Genomic DNA, 21241 nt, shown 5'->3' on the forward strand with positions numbered 1-21241 from the left:
AGGAACATGCCATCCCAACCCCCAGGCAGTACATAATGTGATTTGCAGGAATAGAAAAGTTATCTACGTACATTACCTATCGATATGTTTGACTTCCCTTTATTGTTGTTGTTTTCTCACCCACAACGTATTACGACAAACTTTAGAGGTGGTGATGCAGTTTTGGAGGAAGGGAAGGCTGGAAAAGACCATCGTGCTCTCAATAGAAAAAAAAAAATAAAGAAAAGGAAATACCGCCGTGCAAACAACGACTATTTTCACCTCAGAGCAGCGTTGCCAAATTATCGTACTCATCGCATTGTATTTTCGTAGTTTCGGACCGATAACTATGGTAAAAAGGAAAAAAAGAGCATCACTAAATAACAGCTTTAACGCTAACTTTAATTTTCTATCGTTATTTGTGCAGGTGCGAGAGTTTGAGGCTTAAAAATGATAAATACATTTTGGTGAATACGATAATCTGGCAGCGCTGCCTCAGAGGAAGACAGATTAAAGGAAACAGAAACAGAAAATAGAAGATGGAATAAATGGAAATAAATAAACAGCATAAACAAAAATATAATATAGAACAAATAGAAAAAAAATATTGGTAGCTTTTTTTCTTGAGACAAGGTAAACACGACAGAAGCTTTATCGCAGGACACAGAAATAAAAATATAATATAGAACAAATAGAAAAAAAATATTGATAGCTTTTTTTCTTGAGACAAGGTAAACACGACAGAAGCTTTATCGCAGAACACAGAAATAAAAATATAATATAGAACAAATAGAAAAAAAATATTGGTAGCTTTTTTTCTTGAGACAAGGTAAACACGACGGAAGCTTTATCGCAGAACACAGAAATAAAAACGAAGGGAGTGAAGACTGGCGGCAAGAAGGAGTAAAAATAATAAAAAAAACGAAAAAGAAACGTGCGTAGAGCAAACCTGCCGATAAAACAAATAAAAAAGAAGAGCTTATTAACACACACCTGCAATAAGACAAATAAAAAGGAAAAGCTTATAACACCTACTTACCTTAATCTGTAGTGTTTTTTTTAATCTATTCAGCGTTTGTGTGAATTAACGAGCGTATTTATTTATCATTCAGGGTGATGAGACACGTTACGTTAGTTAAGCAAAGTGCAGCGTGAAGAAAAAATAATAAGAGTAATAATAATAATAATAATAATAATAATAATAACGATAATAATGATAATAATAATAATAATAATAATAATAATAGGTAAAGATGTGTGTGTGTGTGTGTGTGTGTGTGTGTGTGTGTGTGTGTGTGTGTGTGTGTGTGTGTGTGTGTGTGTGTGTGTGTTAGGACAACAACAACAACAACAACAAAAACAAAAACTGAAGCCATACGTCATTTCACAAACACAAACAAAATAGATGATGAAAAAAAACATTAACCATAATAATAATAATAATAATAATAATAATAATAATAATAATAATAATAATAATAATAATAAATAAATGAATAAACAAATAAATAAATGCTGGAGCGTATCTTGCATTAGAGTGAGCAGCGCTTGAAGGGAACTGAAGTAGACGAAAAGAAAACAAGCAAGCGTTTATTTGTTGCATACTGAGATATCACATTCAGGATTTAGGCTCAAGTACGTTCGGATAAATAGACTCTACTATGAATATATTACTAACAAAACAACTAAAAGAAGTGAACATAACGTGTGTGTGTGTGTGTGTGTGTGTGTGTGTGTTTGTATGTGTGTAAATGCATTCCAGTTCCCTATCAGTTCTCGTGTGTCAGGAAGTGTTTTCAGAGGATCCAGGCACGTATATTTTAGTCGTACTCCGCCTCGACGAGTCTCTTGATTGTCTGACAGCATTGCTCCGCCAAAACCTGTTCTCTCGGCGCCGCGAAACATTGAACCGGTGATTCTTGTGTTCCGAGACGCGAGGGATCGATCAGCTTGGATTCCCTCAACGTATAATCTGTTGAGTGTGTTGATTGTCCTTTCTCACACACACACACACACACACACACACACCGCAGCACGAGGCCCCCTGACTAGTGTGTGGAGGGTTCCCGTGCGTGTGTAGGTGTACCTATACGTGTGCAAACAGGCGGTGCTTGAGAGCTAAGAAGTGCTGGTCTATCATGATGGAAGGACGAACATGGAAGGACGTGTCTGCCTCCCTCACCTCGGCCGGGTCACATAAACAGACTGAGGATCAATAAACTTCCATTTATTGCCTTGTCTCAAGCTTGGGTCTTCCGCCGTCCCAGCAACATTATGGCACACTGGACAGGCGCTGCAGCCAGCCCGTAAACTTAAAAATTATGTTGGCTTAACAATAGTAGTCGTAGTGTGTATAAACGGAAGTCTATCAGTATTTTAATCAAATATTCTTTCAAGATAAAAAAGCATCTCCATGTTCTGAAGACAACATAGCTGCAAAATAACATAAAATATTTATATATTATTTTGTTTAAATGCAAAGTAATGAAGCCTTACTTAATATTTAGGCGGTAACACAACCAAGCACCATTGGGAAAAAGCTTATCGTAAGGACAGCCCGGACGGGGCGGGCCGCGGCTCGTCACCCGGCCAGGGGCGCCGCGGGGCCGTCTGCCGAGGGCCTCATGCTGGCCGAGGGCAGAGGCCCAGAGGGGGGCGCCGGCGGGGCTGGCCATACGTGTCCCCTCGTCTGGCCACCCCCGCCATGGCTGCCTCCCTCACGCTTAACATTGTTAGGTAAAAATAGTGGAAATGTGTCGCAATTCTCAGTCGCGATTACTAGAAGAAAACGGAGAACATTATTCTCTTCGTTGCAATATATATATATATATATATATATATATATATATATATATATATATATATATATATATATATATATATATATATATATATATATATATATATATATATATATATATATATATATATATATATATAGGTTTATATAAAAATAAGTAGCATGGCTGTGAAGGTCCCTTAATAGAGCTACGAAAAGTTACAGTTAGCACCGAGGAAGGCCTTGAGGCGTTCCTCGGCGTGTCAGTTTGAGCGTTACTCTAGAATCACAGTCTAGACCAGTCGTACAAGGTAAGGCTCGGAACATTGTCTACGATTACGTGTTGTAAGGCCGTCAGCATCACAGGTTACATGAGCGGTGCCGTGAGTACACGTGTGTCGCTGCTCAGTCAACCACAGGCAAGTAGAACTTGTGGTCCTTGGACTCGTGCGCGGACTTGTAGCTGGAGGCGCGCGTCTCGAGCAGGGAGGCTGGGCACGGGGTGACGATCTGCCACTCGCCGCGGCGTGTGATGGTCGCGTCGCGCCACGGGTCGTACTCCGAGTGGAAGGTAATGGAGGAGGCGTTGCCGCGGCCCCGTGAGGTGACGCGCTGCTCGCTGCGACTGGTGGTGGCGGCGGAGCTGGAGGTGCGCCGCTGCTCGCTTTGCTGCTGGTGGTGTGCCGACCACTTGCGGTACTCCTCTTGGGAGCCACTCATGTGGGAGGAGTGACTGGCCCCCTGGGACTGGTTGACGCCGTGCAAGGTTTCAGTCTTGCTGCCGCCTCGCAGGTCCAGAGCGTCCGCCTGCCGCAGTGAGGAGGCCATCTCCCGCGTCGAGGCGGAGGACTCCTTTACGGTGGCGTCAAGGCTGATCTGGCTGCTGGATGTGGACTTCTGCTGGGCCGAGGAACGGCCACTCCTGGCCTCACTGATGCTCACGTCCTCCCCCAAGGAGAAGGAAGACTGGTTATGGCGACCGCGGCCAGTGGGTGTGGTAGCCGGCTGGGGCGACCTTCCCTTCACTGACCTGCCTGCCGCTGTCGAAGTTTCATGTGACTGAGACATTTCGGAGGACTGCATCTTGGCCTCGGCTGAGGAGATCTTGCGTTCTTCTGAGCTGGTCTTGACACTCGTGGCTCGTGACTCCGCCCGCGAGGCAGACTTGGTCTCGCGAGTTTCTTTGGTGACGACTCGCGTCACCTTGCGGCCGTCAGCGGTGTAGGACTCGATCGTCTGCACGTCACGGTGGGAGGCAGAGTCGGCCTTGTTGGACGCTGTTTTCTGTACGGAGCTGGACTCCTCCGTCTTGCTAGTCACGGAGGTGCTGCCGGCCAGCATACTGGAGGCGTCGTGTCTGGTCTGGACGGTGCCCGCCGATGACGCTGCTTCATTAGTCCTTTGCACCTCAGTCCGACCGTTGATGACGCTGCTCTCTCGCCGCGATCCCGTGAACTCTCCCTCCAGCCGCAGACTGTCCTCGTGCTTGGTGATCGAGGCACGGCTACCCTGCACGGCGGAGGACCGTCGCCGCCCCTCGAAGTCTCCTTCCACCTTCAGGTTGTCTGGATAACGCTTCTGTGGAAGCCGCTCACCCTCTCCAGGGCTGCCCTTTTCCCGCCCTTCCATATCACCCTCAGACTTGAGATTGTCGGGATATCTCTTCTGCGGGAGCCGTTCACCCGCGCCTGGACTGTCCCGCGGCCTGCCTTCAAAGCTGCCGTCCAGTTTCAGGTTGTCTTGGTAGCGCCTCTGAGGGAGTCGCTCGCCTTTCCCTGGACTGTAAGGAGACCTTCCATCAATGTCACCCTCCAGCCGCAGGTTGTCGGGATGTCTCTTCTGCGGCAGTCGTTCGCCCTTTCCAGGGGATCCCTTTCTTCGCCCCTCAAAGTCACCTTCCATCTTCAGGTGGTCGTCGTACTTGTAAGGCGGAGGACGTTCACCCACGCCAGGTGAGTCTTTAGGACGACCCTCGAATGGTCCACTCACGGAGAGATTATCCTTGGGTTTCCTGACGTCAGCTCGGTCACCCTTGATGGGACTGACGGCTGGTGATGAACCATAAAATTCACCCTCGACCTTAAGGTTGTCTTCATGCTTCCTGATCTCCGCTCGTTCGGCCGTCACCTTGAAAGTTTCTGTTCTTTTAACGCCGTCCTTCACCGGGGTGCTGGTCCTTTGGAAGCCTTCGAAATTACCCTCCATTTTCAGGTTATCCTCGTGCTTCTTGATCTCGGCACGCTCACCTCTGATAGTTGTTGTGGTTTTTCTTCTCCCTTCGAAGCTGCCCTCCATTTTCAGATGATCCTCGTGTCGCTTGACTTCTGCCCGCTGTCCCTTGGTGACGGTTTTCGTTTCTTTGGTCACCTCCAGAGAGCCTTCCTGCTTCAGGTTGTCCTTTGGCCTCTTGACTTCTGCTCTCTCACCTCTTCCGACAGCGGCTGATTTTCTTCGGCCCTCAAACTTGCCTTCCATTTTGAGGGAGTCTTCATGCTTTTTGATTGTTGCTCGTTCTCCCTTCAACACGGAGGTGCTCTTCTCTATGGAGAGTTCTCCTTCCATCTTGAGGTTGTCTTTGTGTTTCTTGATCTCTGCACGTTCTCCCTTTGTAACCACTGTTTTCTCTTTCCCCTCAAACTCACCCACGGTCTTCAGGTGATCTTCGTGCTTCCGAATCTCGGCCCTTTCACCTCGCGTTGCCATTTCCTTCCTGGTAATGATCATGTCGCCTTCCATCTTGAGTGAGTCTTCATGTCTCTGGACTGCTGCTCTTTCTCCCTTGGTGGCATAGGTAGTCTTGCTCACTTCCAGCTCCCCTTCCATTCTTAGGTTGTCAGCATGCTTAGTTATCTCTGCCCTTTCTCCGTTGACGGCAGCCTCTTCTCTTACAAAGGTCATATCACCTTCTAGGCGCAGGTTGTCTGATTGTCGTTTCACGTCCGCTCTTTCGCCTTTCGTAGCTGCCGACTTTCTGCGACCCTCAAATTTGCCTTCCATGCGGAGCGAATCCTCTTGCTTCTTAATAGCTGCTCGCTCTCCCCTCACGGGGCTTTGCTGAGGCTTTCCTTCAAAATCACCTTCCATCTTAAGGTTGTCTGGATGCTTTTTTATCGGTGCTCTCTCGCCGCGGGGAGCATCTTCCACAGGCTTGCCTTGGAATTCCCCGTCTGTTCGCAGGTGGTCTGGGTGTCTGACCACAGGAGCTCGTTCCCCTACAGGCACCTCGTGCGAGCGACGCCCAAGAAACTCTCCTTCAACCTTCAGGTTATCACTGTGCTTCTTGACTTCAGCGCGAACGCCTTTGTGGATCGTGTACTCGTCTCTCTGAAGGGTATCCAGGTGGTACTTGCCCTCGATGGTAAGGTTGTCAGCATGTTTCACAGCTTGTGCTCGTTGAGTTTGGTGCAATTGGTAATCGTCAGCAAACTGAGTTTTGCCCACAAATTCACCTTCTTGCCTCAGATTATCAGCATGACGAACGACCTGGCTACGAATAGAGGACACCACTGGGTAGTCATAATGGGTGCTAGACTGACCCAGCCATTCTCCCTCCATCTGCAAGTTGTCTTCACGCCGAGACACATCAACACGCTCGCCACGAACAACTTTATATTCTTCTTCTTTACCAACGAATTCTCCAGTCATGCGGAGGTTGTCATCATGCCTTTTCACTGGCGCCCGCTCACCTCTAGGAGCCTCCTCAGGGGCGGGGGCGTAGAAGTCGCCATCCATGCGGAGGTTATCGGGATGCTTCTTGACTGGGGCCCTCTGAGCATAAGGAGCGTCCTCTCGTGGTTTGCCCTCGAAGTCACCGACCATCTTCAAGTTGTCGGGGTGTTTCTTGACTGGAGCTCGCTCGCCACGAGGCACTTCGTCAGGAGAAGGAGCGTAGAAGTCTCCGTCCATGCGGAGGTTGTCCGGGTGCTTCTTGACTGGTGCTCTCTCTGCGTACGGGGCATCTTCTCGTGGCTTCCCTTCGAAGTCACCGACCATTCTCAGGTTGTCGGGGTGCTTCTTGACTGGAGCACGTTCACCTCTGGGAGCTTCGTCAGGAGAAGGAGCATAGAAGTCACCATCCATATGGAGGTGGTCAGGATGTTTCTTGACGGGGGCCCTTTGAGCATAGGGGGCATCCTCTCGTGGTTTGCCCTCGAAGTCACCGACCATCTTCAAGTTGTCGGGGTGTTTCTTGATTGGAGCTCGCTCGCCACGAGGCACTTCGTCAGGAGAGGGAGCGTAGAAGTCACCGTCCATGTGGAGGTTGTCTGGGTGCTTCTTGACAGGTGCTCTCTCGGCGTAGGGGGCATCTTCTCGTGGCTTCCCCTCAAAGTCGCCAACCATCCTCAAGTTGTCGGGGTGTTTCTTGATTGGAGCTCGCTCGCCTCGGGGCACTTCGTCAGGAGAAGGAGCGTAGAAGTCACCGTCCATACGGAGGTTGTCCGGGTGTTTCTTGACTGGGGCCCTTTGGGCATAGGGAGCGTCTTCCCTTGGCCTGCCCTCAAAGTCTCCAACCATCTTCAGATTGTCAGGATGTTTCTTGACCGGCGCTCTTTCACCGCGCGGAGCTTCTCCTGGAGAGGGGGCGTAGAATTCTCCATCCATGCGAAGGTTGTCGGTGTGCTTCTTGATGGTGGCACGTTCACCGACGGTGACTTGGTCGTACTCCTTTCCGATGAATTCTCCTTCCATGCGTAGGTTGTCAACGTGTTTCTGTACAGTTGCACGTTCACCAACTGTGACTTGCTCATATTTCTTTCCTGTGAATTCTCCCTCCATGCGGAGGTTGTCCTCCCTGCGGACAACGTCAACTCTTTCTCCACGGACAACTGTGAACTCGTCCTCTTTTCCTTGGAACTCCCCAGTCATTTTCAGGTTATCTTGGTGGCGTTTGATTGGTGCACGTTCGCCTCTGGGGGCTTCTTCAGGAGTTGGTGCAATGAAGTCCCCTTCCATACGGAGGTTGTCGGGATGTTTCTTGACTGGGGCTCTCTGGGCATAGGGAGCGTCCTCTCGTGGTTTGCCCTCGAAATCTCCAACCATCTTCAAGTTGTCTGGGTGCTTCTTGACAGGTGCTCTCTCACCCCGAGGGGCCTCACCAGTGGCGGGGGCATAAAAGTCTCCGTCCATGCGAAGGTTGTCGGGATGTTTCTTGACTGGGGCCCTTTCAGCATAGGGAGCGTCCTCTCGTGGTTTACCTTCGAAGTCGCCGACCATTCTCAGATTGTCGGGGTGCTTCTTGATTGGAGCACGTTCACCTCTGGGAGCCTCGTCAGGAGATGGAGCATAAAAGTCTCCGTCCATGCGGAGGTTGTCAGGATGTTTCTTTACTGGGGCCCTTTGAGCATACGGAGCGTCCTCTCGTGGTCTGCCCTCGAAGTCACCAACCATCTTCAAGTTGTCAGGGTGTTTCGTTATTGGAGCTCGCTCGCCACGAGGCACTTCGTCAGGAGAGGGGGCGTAGAAGTCACCGTCCATGCGGAGGTTGTCAGGGTGTTTCTTGACTGGGGCCCTTTGGGCATAAGGAGCGTCCTCTCTTGGCTTACCCTCGAAGTCGCCAACCATTTTCAGGTTGTCTGGGTGCTTCGTGATAGGTGCCCTTTCACCTCTGGGAGCTTCGTCAGGAGAGGGAGCATAGAAGTCACCATCCATGCGGAGGTTGTCGGGATGTTTCTTGACAGGGGCCCTTTGAGCATAGGGAGCGTCCTCTCGTGGTTTGCCCTCAAAGTCACCGACCATCTTCAAGTTGTCAGGGTGCTTCTTGACAGGTGCTCTCTCACCACGAGGGGCCTCACCAGGGGCGGGGGCATAAAAGTCTCCGTCCATGCGAAGGTTGTCGGGATGTTTCTTGACTGGGGCCCTTTCAGCATAGGGAGCGTCCTCTCGTGGTTTACCTTCGAAGTCGCCGTCCATTCTCAGGTTGTCGGGGTGCTTCTTGACTGGAGCACGTTCACCTCTGGGAGCTTCGTCAGGAGAAGGAGCATAGAAGTCACCGTCCATGCGGAGGTTGTCAGGATGTTTCTTGACTGGGGCCCTTTGAGCATAGGGGGCGTCCTCTCGCGGTTTGCCCTCGAAGTCACCGACCATCTTCAAGTTGTCAGGGTGTTTCTTGATTGGAGCTCGCTCGCCACGAGGCACTTCGTCAGGAGAGGGAGCGTAGAAGTCACCGTCCATGCGGAGGTTGTCTGGGTGCTTCTTGACAGGTGCTCTCTCGGCGTAGGGGGCATCTTCTCGTGGCTTCCCCTCAAAGTCGCCAACCATCCTCAAGTTGTCGGGGTGTTTCTTGATTGGAGCTCGCTCGCCTCGGGGCACTTCGTCAGGAGAAGGAGCGTAGAAGTCGCCGTCCATACGGAGGTTGTCCGGGTGTTTCTTGACTGGGGCCCTTTGGGCATAGGGAGCGTCTTCCCTTGGCCTGCCCTCAAAGTCTCCAACCATCTTCAGATTGTCAGGATGTTTCTTGACCGGCGCTCTTTCACCGCGCGGAGCTTCTCCTGGAGAGGGGGCGTAGAATTCTCCATCCATGCGAAGGTTGTCGGTGTGCTTCTTGATGGTGGCACGTTCACCGACGGTCACTTGCTCGTACTCCTTTCCGATGAATTCTCCTTCCATGCGTAGGTTGTCGACGCGTTTCTGTACAGTTGCACGTTCACCAACTGTGACTTCCTCATATTCCTTTCCTGTGAATTCTCCCTCCATGCGGAGGTTGTCCTCCCTGCGGACAACGTCAACTCTTTCTCCACGGACAACTGTGAACTCTTCCTCTTTTCCTTGGAACTCCCCAGTCATTTTCAGGTTATCTTGGTGGCGTTTGACTGGTGCACGTTCGCCTCTGGGGGCTTCTTCAGGAGTTGGTGCAATGAAGTCCCCTTCCATACGGAGGTTGTCGGGGTGCTTCTTGACCGGGGCTCTCTGGGCGTAGGGAGCGTCCTCTTTCGGCTTGCCTTCGAAGTCTCCGACCATTTTGAGGTTGTCAGGATGTTTCTTGACCGGCGCCCTCTCACCGCGAGGAGCCTCACCAGGGGTGGGGGCGTAAAAGTCACCGTCCATGCGAAGGTTGTCAGGATGTTTCTTGACTGGAGCCCTTTGAGCATAGGGAGCGTCCTCTCTTGGCTTGCCTTCGAAGTCACCCACCATCTTCAAGTTGTCCGGGTGCCTCTTGACGGGAGCTCGTTCGCCTCGAGGCGCTTCGTCAGGAGAAGGAGCGTAGAAGTCTCCGTCCATGCGAAGGTTGTCAGGATGTTTCTTGACTGGGGCCCTCTGAGCATACGGTGCATCCTCTCTTGGCTTACCCTCGAAGTCGCCAACCATTTTCAGGTTGTCTGGGTGCTTCGTGATAGGTGCTCTTTCACCTCTGGGAGCTTCGTCAGGAGAAGGAGCATAGAAGTCACCATCCATGCGGAGGTTGTCGGGATGTTTCTTTACTGGGGCCCTTTGAGCATATGGAGCGTCCTCTCGTGGTTTGCCTTCGAAATCTCCAACCATCTTCAAGTTGTCTGGGTGCTTCTTGACAGGTGCTCTCTCACCACGAGGGGCCTCACCAGGGGCAGGGGCATAAAAGTCTCCGTCCATGCGAAGGTTGTCGGGATGTTTCTTGACTGGGGCCCTTTCAGCATAGGGAGCGTCCTCTCGTGCTTTGCCTTCGAAGTCACCGACCATTCTCAGGTTGTCGGGGTGCTTCTTGACTGGAGCACGTTCACCTCTGGGAGCTTCGTCAGGAGAAGGAGCATAGAAGTCACCATCCATGCGGAGGTTGTCGGGATGTTTCTTGACAGGGGCCCTTTGAGCATAGGGAGCGTCCTCTCGTGGTTTGCCTTCGAAGTCACCAACCATCTTCAAGTTGTCAGGGTGTTTCTTGACAGGTGCTCTCTCACCACGAGGGGCCTCACCAGGGGCGGGGGCATAAAAGTCTCCGTCCATGCGGAGGTTGTCAGGATGTTTCTTGACGGGGGCCCTTTGAGCATAGGGGGCGTCCTCTCGTGGTTTGCCCTCGAAGTCACCAACCATCTTCAAGTTGTCGGGGTGTTTCTTGATTGGAGCTCGCTCGCCACGAGGCACTTCGTCAGGAGAGGGAGCGTAGAAGTCACCGTCCATGCGGAGGTTGTCTGGGTGCTTCTTGACAGGTGCTCTCTCGGCGTAGGGGGCATCTTCTCGTGGCTTCCCCTCAAAGTCGCCAACCATCCTCAAGTTGTCGGGGTGTTTCTTGATTGGAGCTCGCTCGCCTCGGGGCACTTCGTCAGGAGAAGGAGCGTAGAAGTCGCCGTCCATACGGAGGTTGTCCGGGTGTTTCTTGACTGGGGCCCTTTGGGCATAGGGAGCGTCTTCCCTTGGCCTGCCCTCAAAGTCTCCAACCATCTTCAGATTGTCAGGATGTTTCTTGACCGGCGCTCTTTCACCGCGCGGAGCTTCTCCTGGAGAGGGGGCGTAGAATTCTCCATCCATGCGAAGGTTGTCGGTGTGCTTCTTGATGGTGGCACGTTCACCGACGGTCACTTGCTCGTACTCCTTTCCGATGAATTCTCCTTCCATGCGTAGGTTGTCGACGCGTTTCTGTACAGTTGCACGTTCACCAACTGTGACTTCCTCATATTCTTTTCCAGTGAATTCTCCCTCCATGCGGAGGTTGTCCTCCCTGCGGACAACGTCAACTCTTTCTCCACGGACAACTGTGAACTCTTCCTCTTTCCCTTGGAACTCCCCAGTCATTTTCAGGTTATCTTGGTGGCGTTTGACTGGTGCACGTTCGCCTCTGGGGGCTTCTTCAGGAGTTGGTGCAATGAAGTCCCCTTCCATACGGAGGTTGTCGGGGTGCTTCTTGACCGGGGCTCTCTGGGCGTAGGGAGCGTCCTCTTTCGGCTTGCCTTCGAAGTCTCCGACCATTTTGAGGTTGTCAGGATGTTTCTTGACCGGCGCCCTCTCACCGCGAGGAGCCTCACCAGGGGTGGGGGCGTAGAAGTCACCGTCCATGTGAAGGTTGTCAGGGTGCTTCTTGACGGGTTGCCTTTGGGCATAAGGAGCATCCTCTTTTGGCTTGCCTTCGAAGTCTCCCGTCATCTTCAAGTTGTCAGGATGCCTCTTGACGGGTGCTCTCTCCCCACGAGGAGCCTCACCAGGGGCAGGGGCGTAGAAGTCTCCGTCCATGCGAAGGTTGTCAGGATGTTTCTTGACTGGAGCCCTTTCAGCATAGGGAGCGTCTTCCCTTGGCTTGCCTTCGAAGTCACCGACCATCTTCAAGTTGTCCGGGTGCCTCTTGACGGGAGCTCGCTCGCCTCGAGGCGCTTCGTCAGGAGAAGGAGCGTAGAAGTCTCCGTCCATGCGAAGGTTGTCAGGATGTTTCTTGACTGGGGCCCTCTGAGCATACGGTGCATCCTCTCTTGGCTTACCTTCGAAGTCGCCAACCATTTTCAGGTTGTCGGGGTGCTTCGTGATAGGTGCTCTTTCACCTCTGGGAGCTTCGTCAGGAGAAGGAGCATAGAAGTCACCATCCATGCGGAGGTTGTCGGGATGTTTCTTTACTGGGGCCCTTTGAGCATAGGGAGCGTCCTCTCGTGGTTTGCCCTCGAAATCTCCAACCATCTTCAAGTTGTCTGGGTGCTTCTTGACAGGTGCTCTTTCACCACGAGGGGCCTCACCAGGGGCAGGGGCATAAAAGTCTCCGTCCATGCGAAGGTTGTCGGGATGTTTCTTGACTGGGGCCCTTTCAGCATAGGGAGCGTCCTCTCGTGGTTTGCCTTCGAAGTCACCGACCATTCTCAGGTTGTCGGGGTGCTTCTTGATTGGAGCACGTTCACCTTTGGGAGCTTCGTCAGGAGAAGGAGCATAGAAGTCACCATCCATGCGGAGGTTGTCGGGATGTTTCTTGACAGGGGCCCTTTGAGCATAGGGGGCGTCCTCTCGTGGTTTGCCCTCGAAGTCACCAACCATCTTCAAGTTGTCGGGGTGTTTCTTGATTGGAGCTCGCTCGCCACGAGGCACTTCGTCAGGAGAGGGAGCGTAGAAGTCACCGTCCATGCGGAGGTTGTCTGGGTGCTTCTTGACAGGTGCTCTCTCGGCGTAGGGGGCATCTTCTCGTGGCTTCCCCTCAAAGTCGCCAACCATCTTCAAGTTGTCGGGGTGTTTCTTGACTGGAGCTCGTTCGCCTCGGGGCACTTCGTCAGGAGAAGGAGCGTAGAAGTCGCCGTCCATACGGAGGTTGTCCGGGTGTTTCTTGACTGGGGCCCTTTGGGCATAGGGAGCGTCTTCCCTTGGCCTGCCCTCAAAGTCTCCAACCATCTTCAGATTGTCAGGATGTTTCTTGACCGGCGCTCTTTCACCGCGCGGAGCTTCTCCTGGAGAGGGGGCGTAGAATTCTCCATCCATGCGAAGGTTGTCGGTGTGCTTCTTGATGGTGGCACGTTCACCGACGGTCACTTGCTCGTACTCCTTTCCGATGAATTCTCCTTCCATGCGTAGGTTGTCGACGCGTTTCTGTACAGTTGCACGTTCACCAACTGTGACTTCCTCATATTCCTTTCCTGTGAATTCTCCCTCCATGCGGAGGTTGTCCTCCCTGCGGACAACGTCAACTCTTTCTCCACGGACAACTGTGAACTCTTCCTCTTTTCCTTGGAACTCCCCAGTCATTTTCAGGTTATCTTGGTGGCGTTTGACTGGTGCACGTTCGCCTCTGGGGGCTTCTTCAGGAGTTGGTGCAATGAAGTCCCCTTCCATACGGAGGTTGTCGGGGTGCTTCTTGACCGGGGCTCTCTGGGCGTAGGGAGCGTCCTCTTTCGGCTTGCCTTCGAAGTCTCCGACCATTTTGAGGTTGTCAGGATGTTTCTTGACCGGCGCCCTCTCACCGCGAGGAGCCTCACCAGGGGTGGGGGCGTAGAAGTCACCGTCCATGTGAAGGTTGTCAGGATGTTTCTTGACTGGGGCCCTTTGAGCATAGGGAGCGTCCTCTCTTGGCTTGCCTTCGAAGTCACCTACCATCTTTAAGTTGTCGGGGTGCTTCTTGATGGGAGCTCGTTCGCCTCGAGGCGCTTCGTCAGGAGAAGGAGCGTAGAAGTCTCCGTCCATGCGAAGGTTGTCAGGATGTTTCTTGACTGGGGCCCTTTGAGCATAGGGAGCGTCCTCTCTTGGCTTGCCTTCGAAGTCACCTACCATCTTCAAGTTGTCGGGGTGCTTCTTGATGGGAGCTCGCTCACCTCGAGGCACTTCGTCAGGAGAGGGAGCGTAGAAGTCTCCGTCCATGCGAAGGTTGTCGGGATGTTTCTTGACTGGGGCCCTTTGAGCATAGGGTGCGTCCTCTCTTGGCTTACCCTCGAAGTCGCCAACCATTTTTAAGTTGTCGGGGTGTTTCTTGACAGGAGCCCGTTCACCTTTGGGAGCTTCGTCAGGAGAAGGAGCGTAGAAGTCGCCGTCCATGCGGAGGTTGTCGGGATGTTTCTTTACTGGGGCCCTTTGAGCATAGGGAGCGTCCTCCCTTGGTTTACCCTCGAAGTCGCCACTTTTTTTGTCGGGTGTTTCTTGACAGGGCCCGTTCACCTTTGGGGAGCTTCGTCAGGAGAAGGGAGTAAAGTCGCCGTCATGCGGAGGTTGTTTTACCCTCGAAGTCGCCAGTCATTTTCAGGTTGTCGGGGTGTCTCTTGACGGGAGCTCTTTCCCCACGTGGAGCATCACCAGGTTCTGGAGCGTAGAAGTCTCCGTCCATACGCAGGTTGTCAGGGTGTTTTTTAACCGGTGCTCTTTGGGCATATGGAGCGTCTTCTCTGGGCTTGCCCTCGAAGTCTCCAGCCATTGTTAAGTTGTCCGGGTGCTTCTTGACGGGAGCTCTTTCTCCTCTCGGAGCGTCCTGAGGTGTTGGGGCGTAAAACTGTCCGTCCATCCGTAAGTTGTCTGGATGTCTCTTAACCGGTGCTCGTTCACCAATCGTTACTTCCTCGTATTCCTTGCCAATAAAATCTCCTTCCATTCTTAGATTATCAGTGTGGCGCACGATCTCTGTTCGTTCACCTCTGAAGGTCCTTGTCTCTTCTTCCTTTCCTTGGAAGCTGCCGGTCATCCGCAGATTGTCTTCGTGCCTCTTTATAGGAGCTCTTTCCCCTCTAGGGGCGTCTTCAGGTGAGGGAGCATAAAAGTCTCCCGCCATCTTAAGGTTGTCTGGGTGTCTTTTGACGGAAGCTCGTTCACCAATCGTAATTTCTTCGTGTTCCTTGCCAATAAATTCTCCTTCCATTCTAAGATTGTCCTCTCGGCGAACCACTTCCACTCTTTCTCCTCGTGTTATGCGGTAATCCTCTTCCTTGCCCTGGAACTCCCCTGTCATACGCAGGTTATCCTGATGCTTCTTTACTGGTGCTCTTTCTGCCCTTGGGACTTCTTCGGGAGCCGGAGCGACAAAGTCTCCTTCCATTTTCAGGTTGTCTGGATGTCTCCTAATAGGAGCACGCTCACCGTGAGGCGCACCTTCGCGGGGCTTCCCCATAAAGTCTCCTGAGAGCTTGATGTTGTCAGGGTATTTCTTCATCGGCTCTCGCACTCCTCTGGGGACCTCCTCCGACTCAGGCACGATGAAGTCTCCCTGCATACGAAGGTTGTCCTCGTGCCTCACGACGCTGGCTCGCTCTCCCTTGGTGTAATATTCCTCTTCTCGTCCCGTAAAGGATCCTTCCATCCTCAGACTGTCCTCGTGTCTTTTGATCTCAGCTCTTTCGCCCCTGAATATGACCTGCTCCTTCCTTTCCATACTAAAGTCACCCTCCATGTGCAGCTGGTCTTCGTGACGCACTATTTTGGCTCTGTCACCCTTGAGTGGAGTTGTGTCTGTTGGCCTCCCTTCGAAGTCTCCTTGTAATTTCAGATTGTCAGGATGCCTCTTGATCTGGGCTCTCTCTCCTTTTGTTGGACTCTTGCTGCGTTCCCTCCCCGCCAGAGGACCTTCCATCTTGAGATTGTCCTCGTGCTTCTTCACAGTTGCTCTGTCACCTTTGGGAGCCTGTTCCTTGGGCTTTCCTTCGAATTCTCCCTCAATTTTCAGATTGTCTGGGTGTTTTTTAGTCTTTGCTCTCTCACCCTTGACTGGACTTCGCCCCCTTGGTTTGGGCTCAAAATCCCCCTCCATCTTTAGATTATCAGGATGTCTCTTGACAGGGGCACGCTCTCCCTTCGGAGCAGACTCTGGTGATCGACCCAAAAAGTCTCCTTCCACCTTGAGGTTATCAGGATGCCTCTTCGTTGGGGCGCGTTCCCCCTTCGTGGGACTCTTGCTCCTCTCCATGCCCTCGAAGGTCCCCTCCATCTTAAGATTGTCAGCGTGGCGCTTCTGCTGTGCTCTCTCTCCCTTGATGGGGCTGCGGCTCCTGGAGCGTCCGGTGAACTCCCCTTCCATACGCAGGTTATCTGGATACCTTTTGATGGCTTCTCTCTCCGGTAGAGGAACACCCTCGGGCGAAGGCGCTTCGATGTCGCCGGAGAGTTTGAGGTTGTCAGGGTAGCGTTTTATCCCTGCCCGCTCGCCGACTGGGGCCTCTTCGACTGGCTTTCCTTCAAAGTCTCCCTCAAGACGGAGGTTGTCGGGATGCTTCTTGGTGGGCGCCCTCTCCCCGTGAGGAACCTTGTCTGTCGGCTTCCCCTCAAAGATTCCCTCCAGCTTCAGGTTGTCTTCATGGCGCCTGGTGCTCGCTCTTTCACCTCTCAGTATCTCGGTGTCTTTCGTCTTCCCCTCAAATATTCCTTCCATTTTGAGGTTGTCCTCGTGGCGAGTCACGTGGCTCCTCTCGCTCGTCTGGTAGGCTTGGTACTCGTCGCTGGAGCGGTTCATGTACATATCCCCCTCGAGCTTGGTCCACGTCTTCTTCCGCTGCAGTTTGGGTCGCTCCCCGGTCTTCTCGTAGTACTCAGATTGGGAAGATGACTGCATGGTGCTCATGTCTCCCTCGATCCGCATGCTGTCCTCGTGGATGACTCGCTCTGATCGTGACACGGACTGGTGCTGCTGGTACGTCTCTTGGCTGGACGTGACGCCGCTGAACTCTCCCGTCAGCTTCAGGGAGTCGTGGTGCTGCCTGACGTCTGCCCTCTCGCCTTGGACAACATTGTAGTAGTTCTTGCTTGTGCTGACACCTAGGACGAGGGAAAGACAACATTAGTGGGAAGACTGACAGACAGACAGACAGACACACAGACGAGCAATACATTCAGTAAGAGTAGGAAAACTAAACATCGTACCAACTGGACTCATTAATAAGCCAAATATACCCTGCTGACTTGAAGATAAAACAATACAGATACTATATTAATTTTCAATGCTATTTCAAAAGAATCCCAAGAAGTGAACGAGTTTCCAAAATGTTACTACGTGAATGGGTCCAAAACGTTAAAATCTCGAAGGTCATAAGAAAACAAGGAGTAATACTGATGCAAAAAAGCTTAATAAATTTACCTTCAAAATCGCCAGACGGAGCAAGGTTGTCCTGCGGCCTCCGTACAGGGGCGCGATCACCCACACCTGGCGAGGCCTTGTCGGGCACAGAGAAGTCTCCCTCAGGTCTTAGGTTGTCTGAAGGCCTCTTAACGTCCGCTCGGTCTCCTTTCCCTGGCGAGGTCTTGTCAGGGGCTGTGAAGTCTCCCTCGGGCCTAAGGTTGTCTGAAGGCCTCTTGACGTCTGCGCGGTCTCCTCTTCCTGGTGTTGTTTTATCGGGGACGGAAAAGTCTCCCTCAGGTCTTAGGTTGTCTGAAGGTCTCTTGACGTCCGCTCGGTCTCCTTTGCCTGGCGAGGTCTTGTCGGGGGCTGTGAAATCTCCTTCGGGCCTAAGGTTGTCTGAAGGCCTCTTGACGTACGCTCGGTCTCCCTTTCCTGGTGAAGTCTTATCGGGCACGGAAAAGTCTCCCGTGAAGTCTTATCGGGCACGGAAAAGTCTCCCTCGGGCCTCAGAGAATCGGAAGGTCTCTTAAAATCGGCGCGGTCTCCCTTGCCTGGTGCTGTCCTCTCAGGGGCTGTGAAGTCTCCCTCAGGCCTAAGGTTATCGGACGGTCTCTTCACGTCGGCTCGGGCTCCCTTGCCTGGCACGGTTCTCTCGGGGTAGTTGTACTCTCCCGTCAGCTTGATCGAGTCTTGAGGTCGCTTGGCCGGCAGAGCTACGCCGGATATTGTCATGAATTCTTCCTTTGCTGTACTCTTACCTGGAAGAGTGAGTTTGATTATCATATGGGAATAGATCGGAAACTTTATTTTTTTGTGTGTTTGTTTTGTATTTACTTTTTGTTTTCACTCTTTCACTGACTTACCGTGGTAGTCCCCCTCAACTTTAAGGCTGGACAACTCCTGTCTGGTTCTGGCGGTGCGATCGTCTGCGAGGGAAGTCTATGTTAGTGTCAACCTAACCGTTTAAGGAAACAAGGGGAAAATTTCTCTTCCGTAAAATTGCAGAAAAAATCATGAGTATTTTAAAACGTAATGAGCAAAAGGTTTCATTTATCTCTTAAAATTCTCAAGTGTTTTTATTCATTAGTAAACTCACTATATATATATATATATATATATATATATATATATATATATATATATATATATATATATATATATATATATATATATATATATATATATATATATATATATATTAGTGAGTTTACTAATGAATAAAAACACTTTGTTTGTCTTAAAAATGCAGAGTAAAAGAACTGTGGTGTTGAATCGTATCAAGTAAAAGATATATAATTATTATCTTATGATATATAGAGTATTTAAACTCTGTAATTCTGGTTCTGCCTGCAAGTTTGGGCTAACAATGAGGCTCTTTGCTGGAGGTCTAGACTTTGCACGCCCCATGTTACCTCTGGTGTGTGCCGTCTGTATACTCTGTTGGGTCTGCGAGGTGTGCTGGGACGTGGCCGAGGCAGTCTCTTGGCGACTCTCGACGTGCGTACTGCGTTGGGAAGCCTCTTGACTAGCGAGGGACACTTCCTGGCTACGCGAAGTTCTTTGACTCTCTGAAGTCTTTCTCTGGGACATCTCCAGTTCCGACATCTGACTACTGGACGTCTGATGACTCTCGGAAGACATGTGGCGACTCTGGGACTGTTGCTGACTCGACCAAGACATTTGCTGAGTCTGTGACATGTCCTGGAGCTCCTTTTTGGAAGACGACATGCTCTCCTGATGCTGCTGACTGCTGACTTGTGACATTTTCTCGAGCTCCTGCTTACTGGAAATGCTCTCCCGATGTTGACTGCTGCTTTGTGACATTTTTTCGAGCTCCTGCTTAGAGAAAGACTTGCTCTCCTGGTGTTGGCTGCCGGTACGTGATGTTGCGGAACTCAGCTGCTGCACATCCATACTTGTTGCTCCGTGCTGACTCTCCAACAGTGTGCTGCCTCCCACGGCCATGGCGCCTCCGCTTATCACGTAACGCGACTCTGAACTCTCTTGTAACTTTTGTGAGGATGAAGAGGATGAAGAGATCTGGAAGGAGGTGACGGAGGAGCGCTCGGCGGCTGTCTTGGAGGAGGCGGAGTGCGTGGTGCTGCTGGTCACTGCACGACGCGAAGAAAGGAGAGAAAAATGGAACTCAAGAAAATGGAACTAAAGATATGAAACTAAAGACAATAAACTAAAAATATAGAACAAAAAATGGAACTCAAAAAATGGAACTCAAAAAATGGAACTAAAGAAATGGAACTCAAAAGCTGTAACTCAAAAAATGGAACTAAAGAAATGGAACTCAAAAGCTGTAACTCAAAAAATGGAACAAAAAAAAAATAGAACGAAATAAAATGGAACTCAAAATCAGACAAAAAAAAAAAAAAAAGGAACTAAAAAATGGAACTCAAACCATGAAACTAAAAACAAAAGAAAAAAAATGGAACTCGAAAATGAAATAAAACTAAACACACAAATCCATTCCTGTCGTTTTTGTGTCAAGGAAAATCAGGATGAAAGGAAAATTCCTCTCCCCTTTCCTCCTCCTCTTCCCCTTCATCCGTCTCTCCCTGCTCTCCCTCTCCTTCTCTCTCCTTCTCCACCCTCGCCTCCCCTCCCTCCTCCTCCACAGCCGTTACCTCCCCCGCCTTCCCCCAGCCCCTCCTCATTCCCCTCTTCTCTCCCTTTCTCCGCCTCTTCTCTCCCTCCCCCCCTCTTTCCCCGCCTCCCCCACCACCTCCTCCGCCTCCTCCTCCTTCTCCTCTCCCCCTTCCCCTTCGACGTCGTCCCCCTCCTCTTTCTCCTCCTCCCCCTCATCATCATCTCCCCCATCCCCCTCCCCCTCATCATCATCTCCCCCTTCTCCTCCTCCTCCTCCTCCTCCCCTGTTGCCGCCCCTCCCTTTCCTCCCGTAGCAGCTCCCCTTCCTTCTACTGGTGCCGTCTCTAAAAGAAAAGTCCTGGTGGTGGGAGACAGTCAAGTCAGGCTCATTGACAGCTACTTTTGCTCAAGGGATAAGGAGAATAGGCTTAGAGTGTGCTTTCTCGGGGCAGGCATACAGCACGTGTCTGACAGGACGGAGGAAATTTTAGCAGGGGAGGGGACACAGCCTATCGTCTTCTGCAGTTTCGGTGGTAATGACATCGGTAGAGTGGGAAGCGAAGAGATATTTCGGCGCTTAAGGGAGTCGTTTGGAAAAGTGAGAGATTTCGGTGGACTTCCGGTCCTGTGTGGTGCTTTGCCAAGGAGAAGGGCGGGTGAGGGATGTCTTTCCAGGGCCCTGGCAGTGAACAGTAGGCTGGCGGGTCACTGTAAGCGTAATGGTTGGCTTTTCGTAGATAACTGGAACCTCTTCTACGATAAAGGCACCTTATATGCCAAGGATGGAGTACACCTGTCACTCAAGGGGTTGAGGTTCTCGCAGACTCCCTCGAGCGATCACTTAGCACTCTGCAGGATTTCTTGGGATAGGCGAGTGGGGGAGGGCCTAACGTCCGTGGCTGTGCTACGCAGACGGTGACTAGGAAGCTTAAGATAAATCAAAAGGATGTAACAAAGGATGGTCTAACGGCTTATTATACCAACAGTCGGAGTCTTAGGAACAAGATAGATTTACTGAGGGGGAAAGCATGTGTCAAGAAATTCGACATTATAGCAATCACGGAAACTTGGTTGGCAGGAGCAAAAATGTCTGCACCATGGGGGATTTCATTTTTAGGAATATAGACTGGGAAGGCGTGGTGGGAGATCTAGAGTCTGAGGATTTTCTGAAAGTAATACAGGATTATTTTTTCAAGCAGACAGTAACTGAGCCCACCAGAGGTAACAATACAGGAGAGCTCGTTGAGAATGGGGAAGATATGAGTAAAATGTTGAACGACTGTTTCCTCTCAGTTTTCACACAGGAAAATCTAACAACCATTCCGGAGAGAGTTCAGGTATATGAGGGCGAAGATAACGACAAGCTGAGAGATGTGATCGTCACCAGGCAGGTAATCCACCGCGGCTTGCGCAGGACCCCCGATTCTTGCCAAGAATTGGGGGGAATTCTATAAAATCTGACACACCAGAACAAGACACGCAAGAAT

General features: G+C 51.2%; 1 protein-coding gene across 1 annotated transcript in view; it reads right to left on the bottom strand.

Annotated features, from left to right (window-relative positions):
* Positions 1 to 1556: 1556 nt before the first annotated feature.
* LOC126981789 (uncharacterized) overlaps positions 1557 to 21241 on the bottom strand; it is a 68676-nt gene continuing 48991 nt past the window's right edge. Inside the window, exons 5-10 of the mRNA XM_050833339.1 lie at positions 18569 to 19267; positions 18020 to 18082; positions 17624 to 17914; positions 17175 to 17591; positions 14334 to 16855; positions 1557 to 14221 (exon numbers count right to left, since the gene is read on the bottom strand). Of these exons, the coding sequence (XP_050689296.1) occupies positions 3164 to 14221; positions 14334 to 16855; positions 17175 to 17591; positions 17624 to 17914; positions 18020 to 18082; positions 18569 to 19267 (15050 nt within the window). The 3' untranslated portion in view covers positions 1557 to 3163. The remainder of the gene's footprint in view (positions 14222 to 14333; positions 16856 to 17174; positions 17592 to 17623; positions 17915 to 18019; positions 18083 to 18568; positions 19268 to 21241) is intronic.

The sequence above is a fragment of the Eriocheir sinensis genome, chromosome 49 (assembly GCF_024679095.1).
Source record: "Eriocheir sinensis breed Jianghai 21 chromosome 49, ASM2467909v1, whole genome shotgun sequence".
NCBI lineage: Eukaryota > Metazoa > Arthropoda > Malacostraca > Decapoda > Varunidae > Eriocheir > Eriocheir sinensis.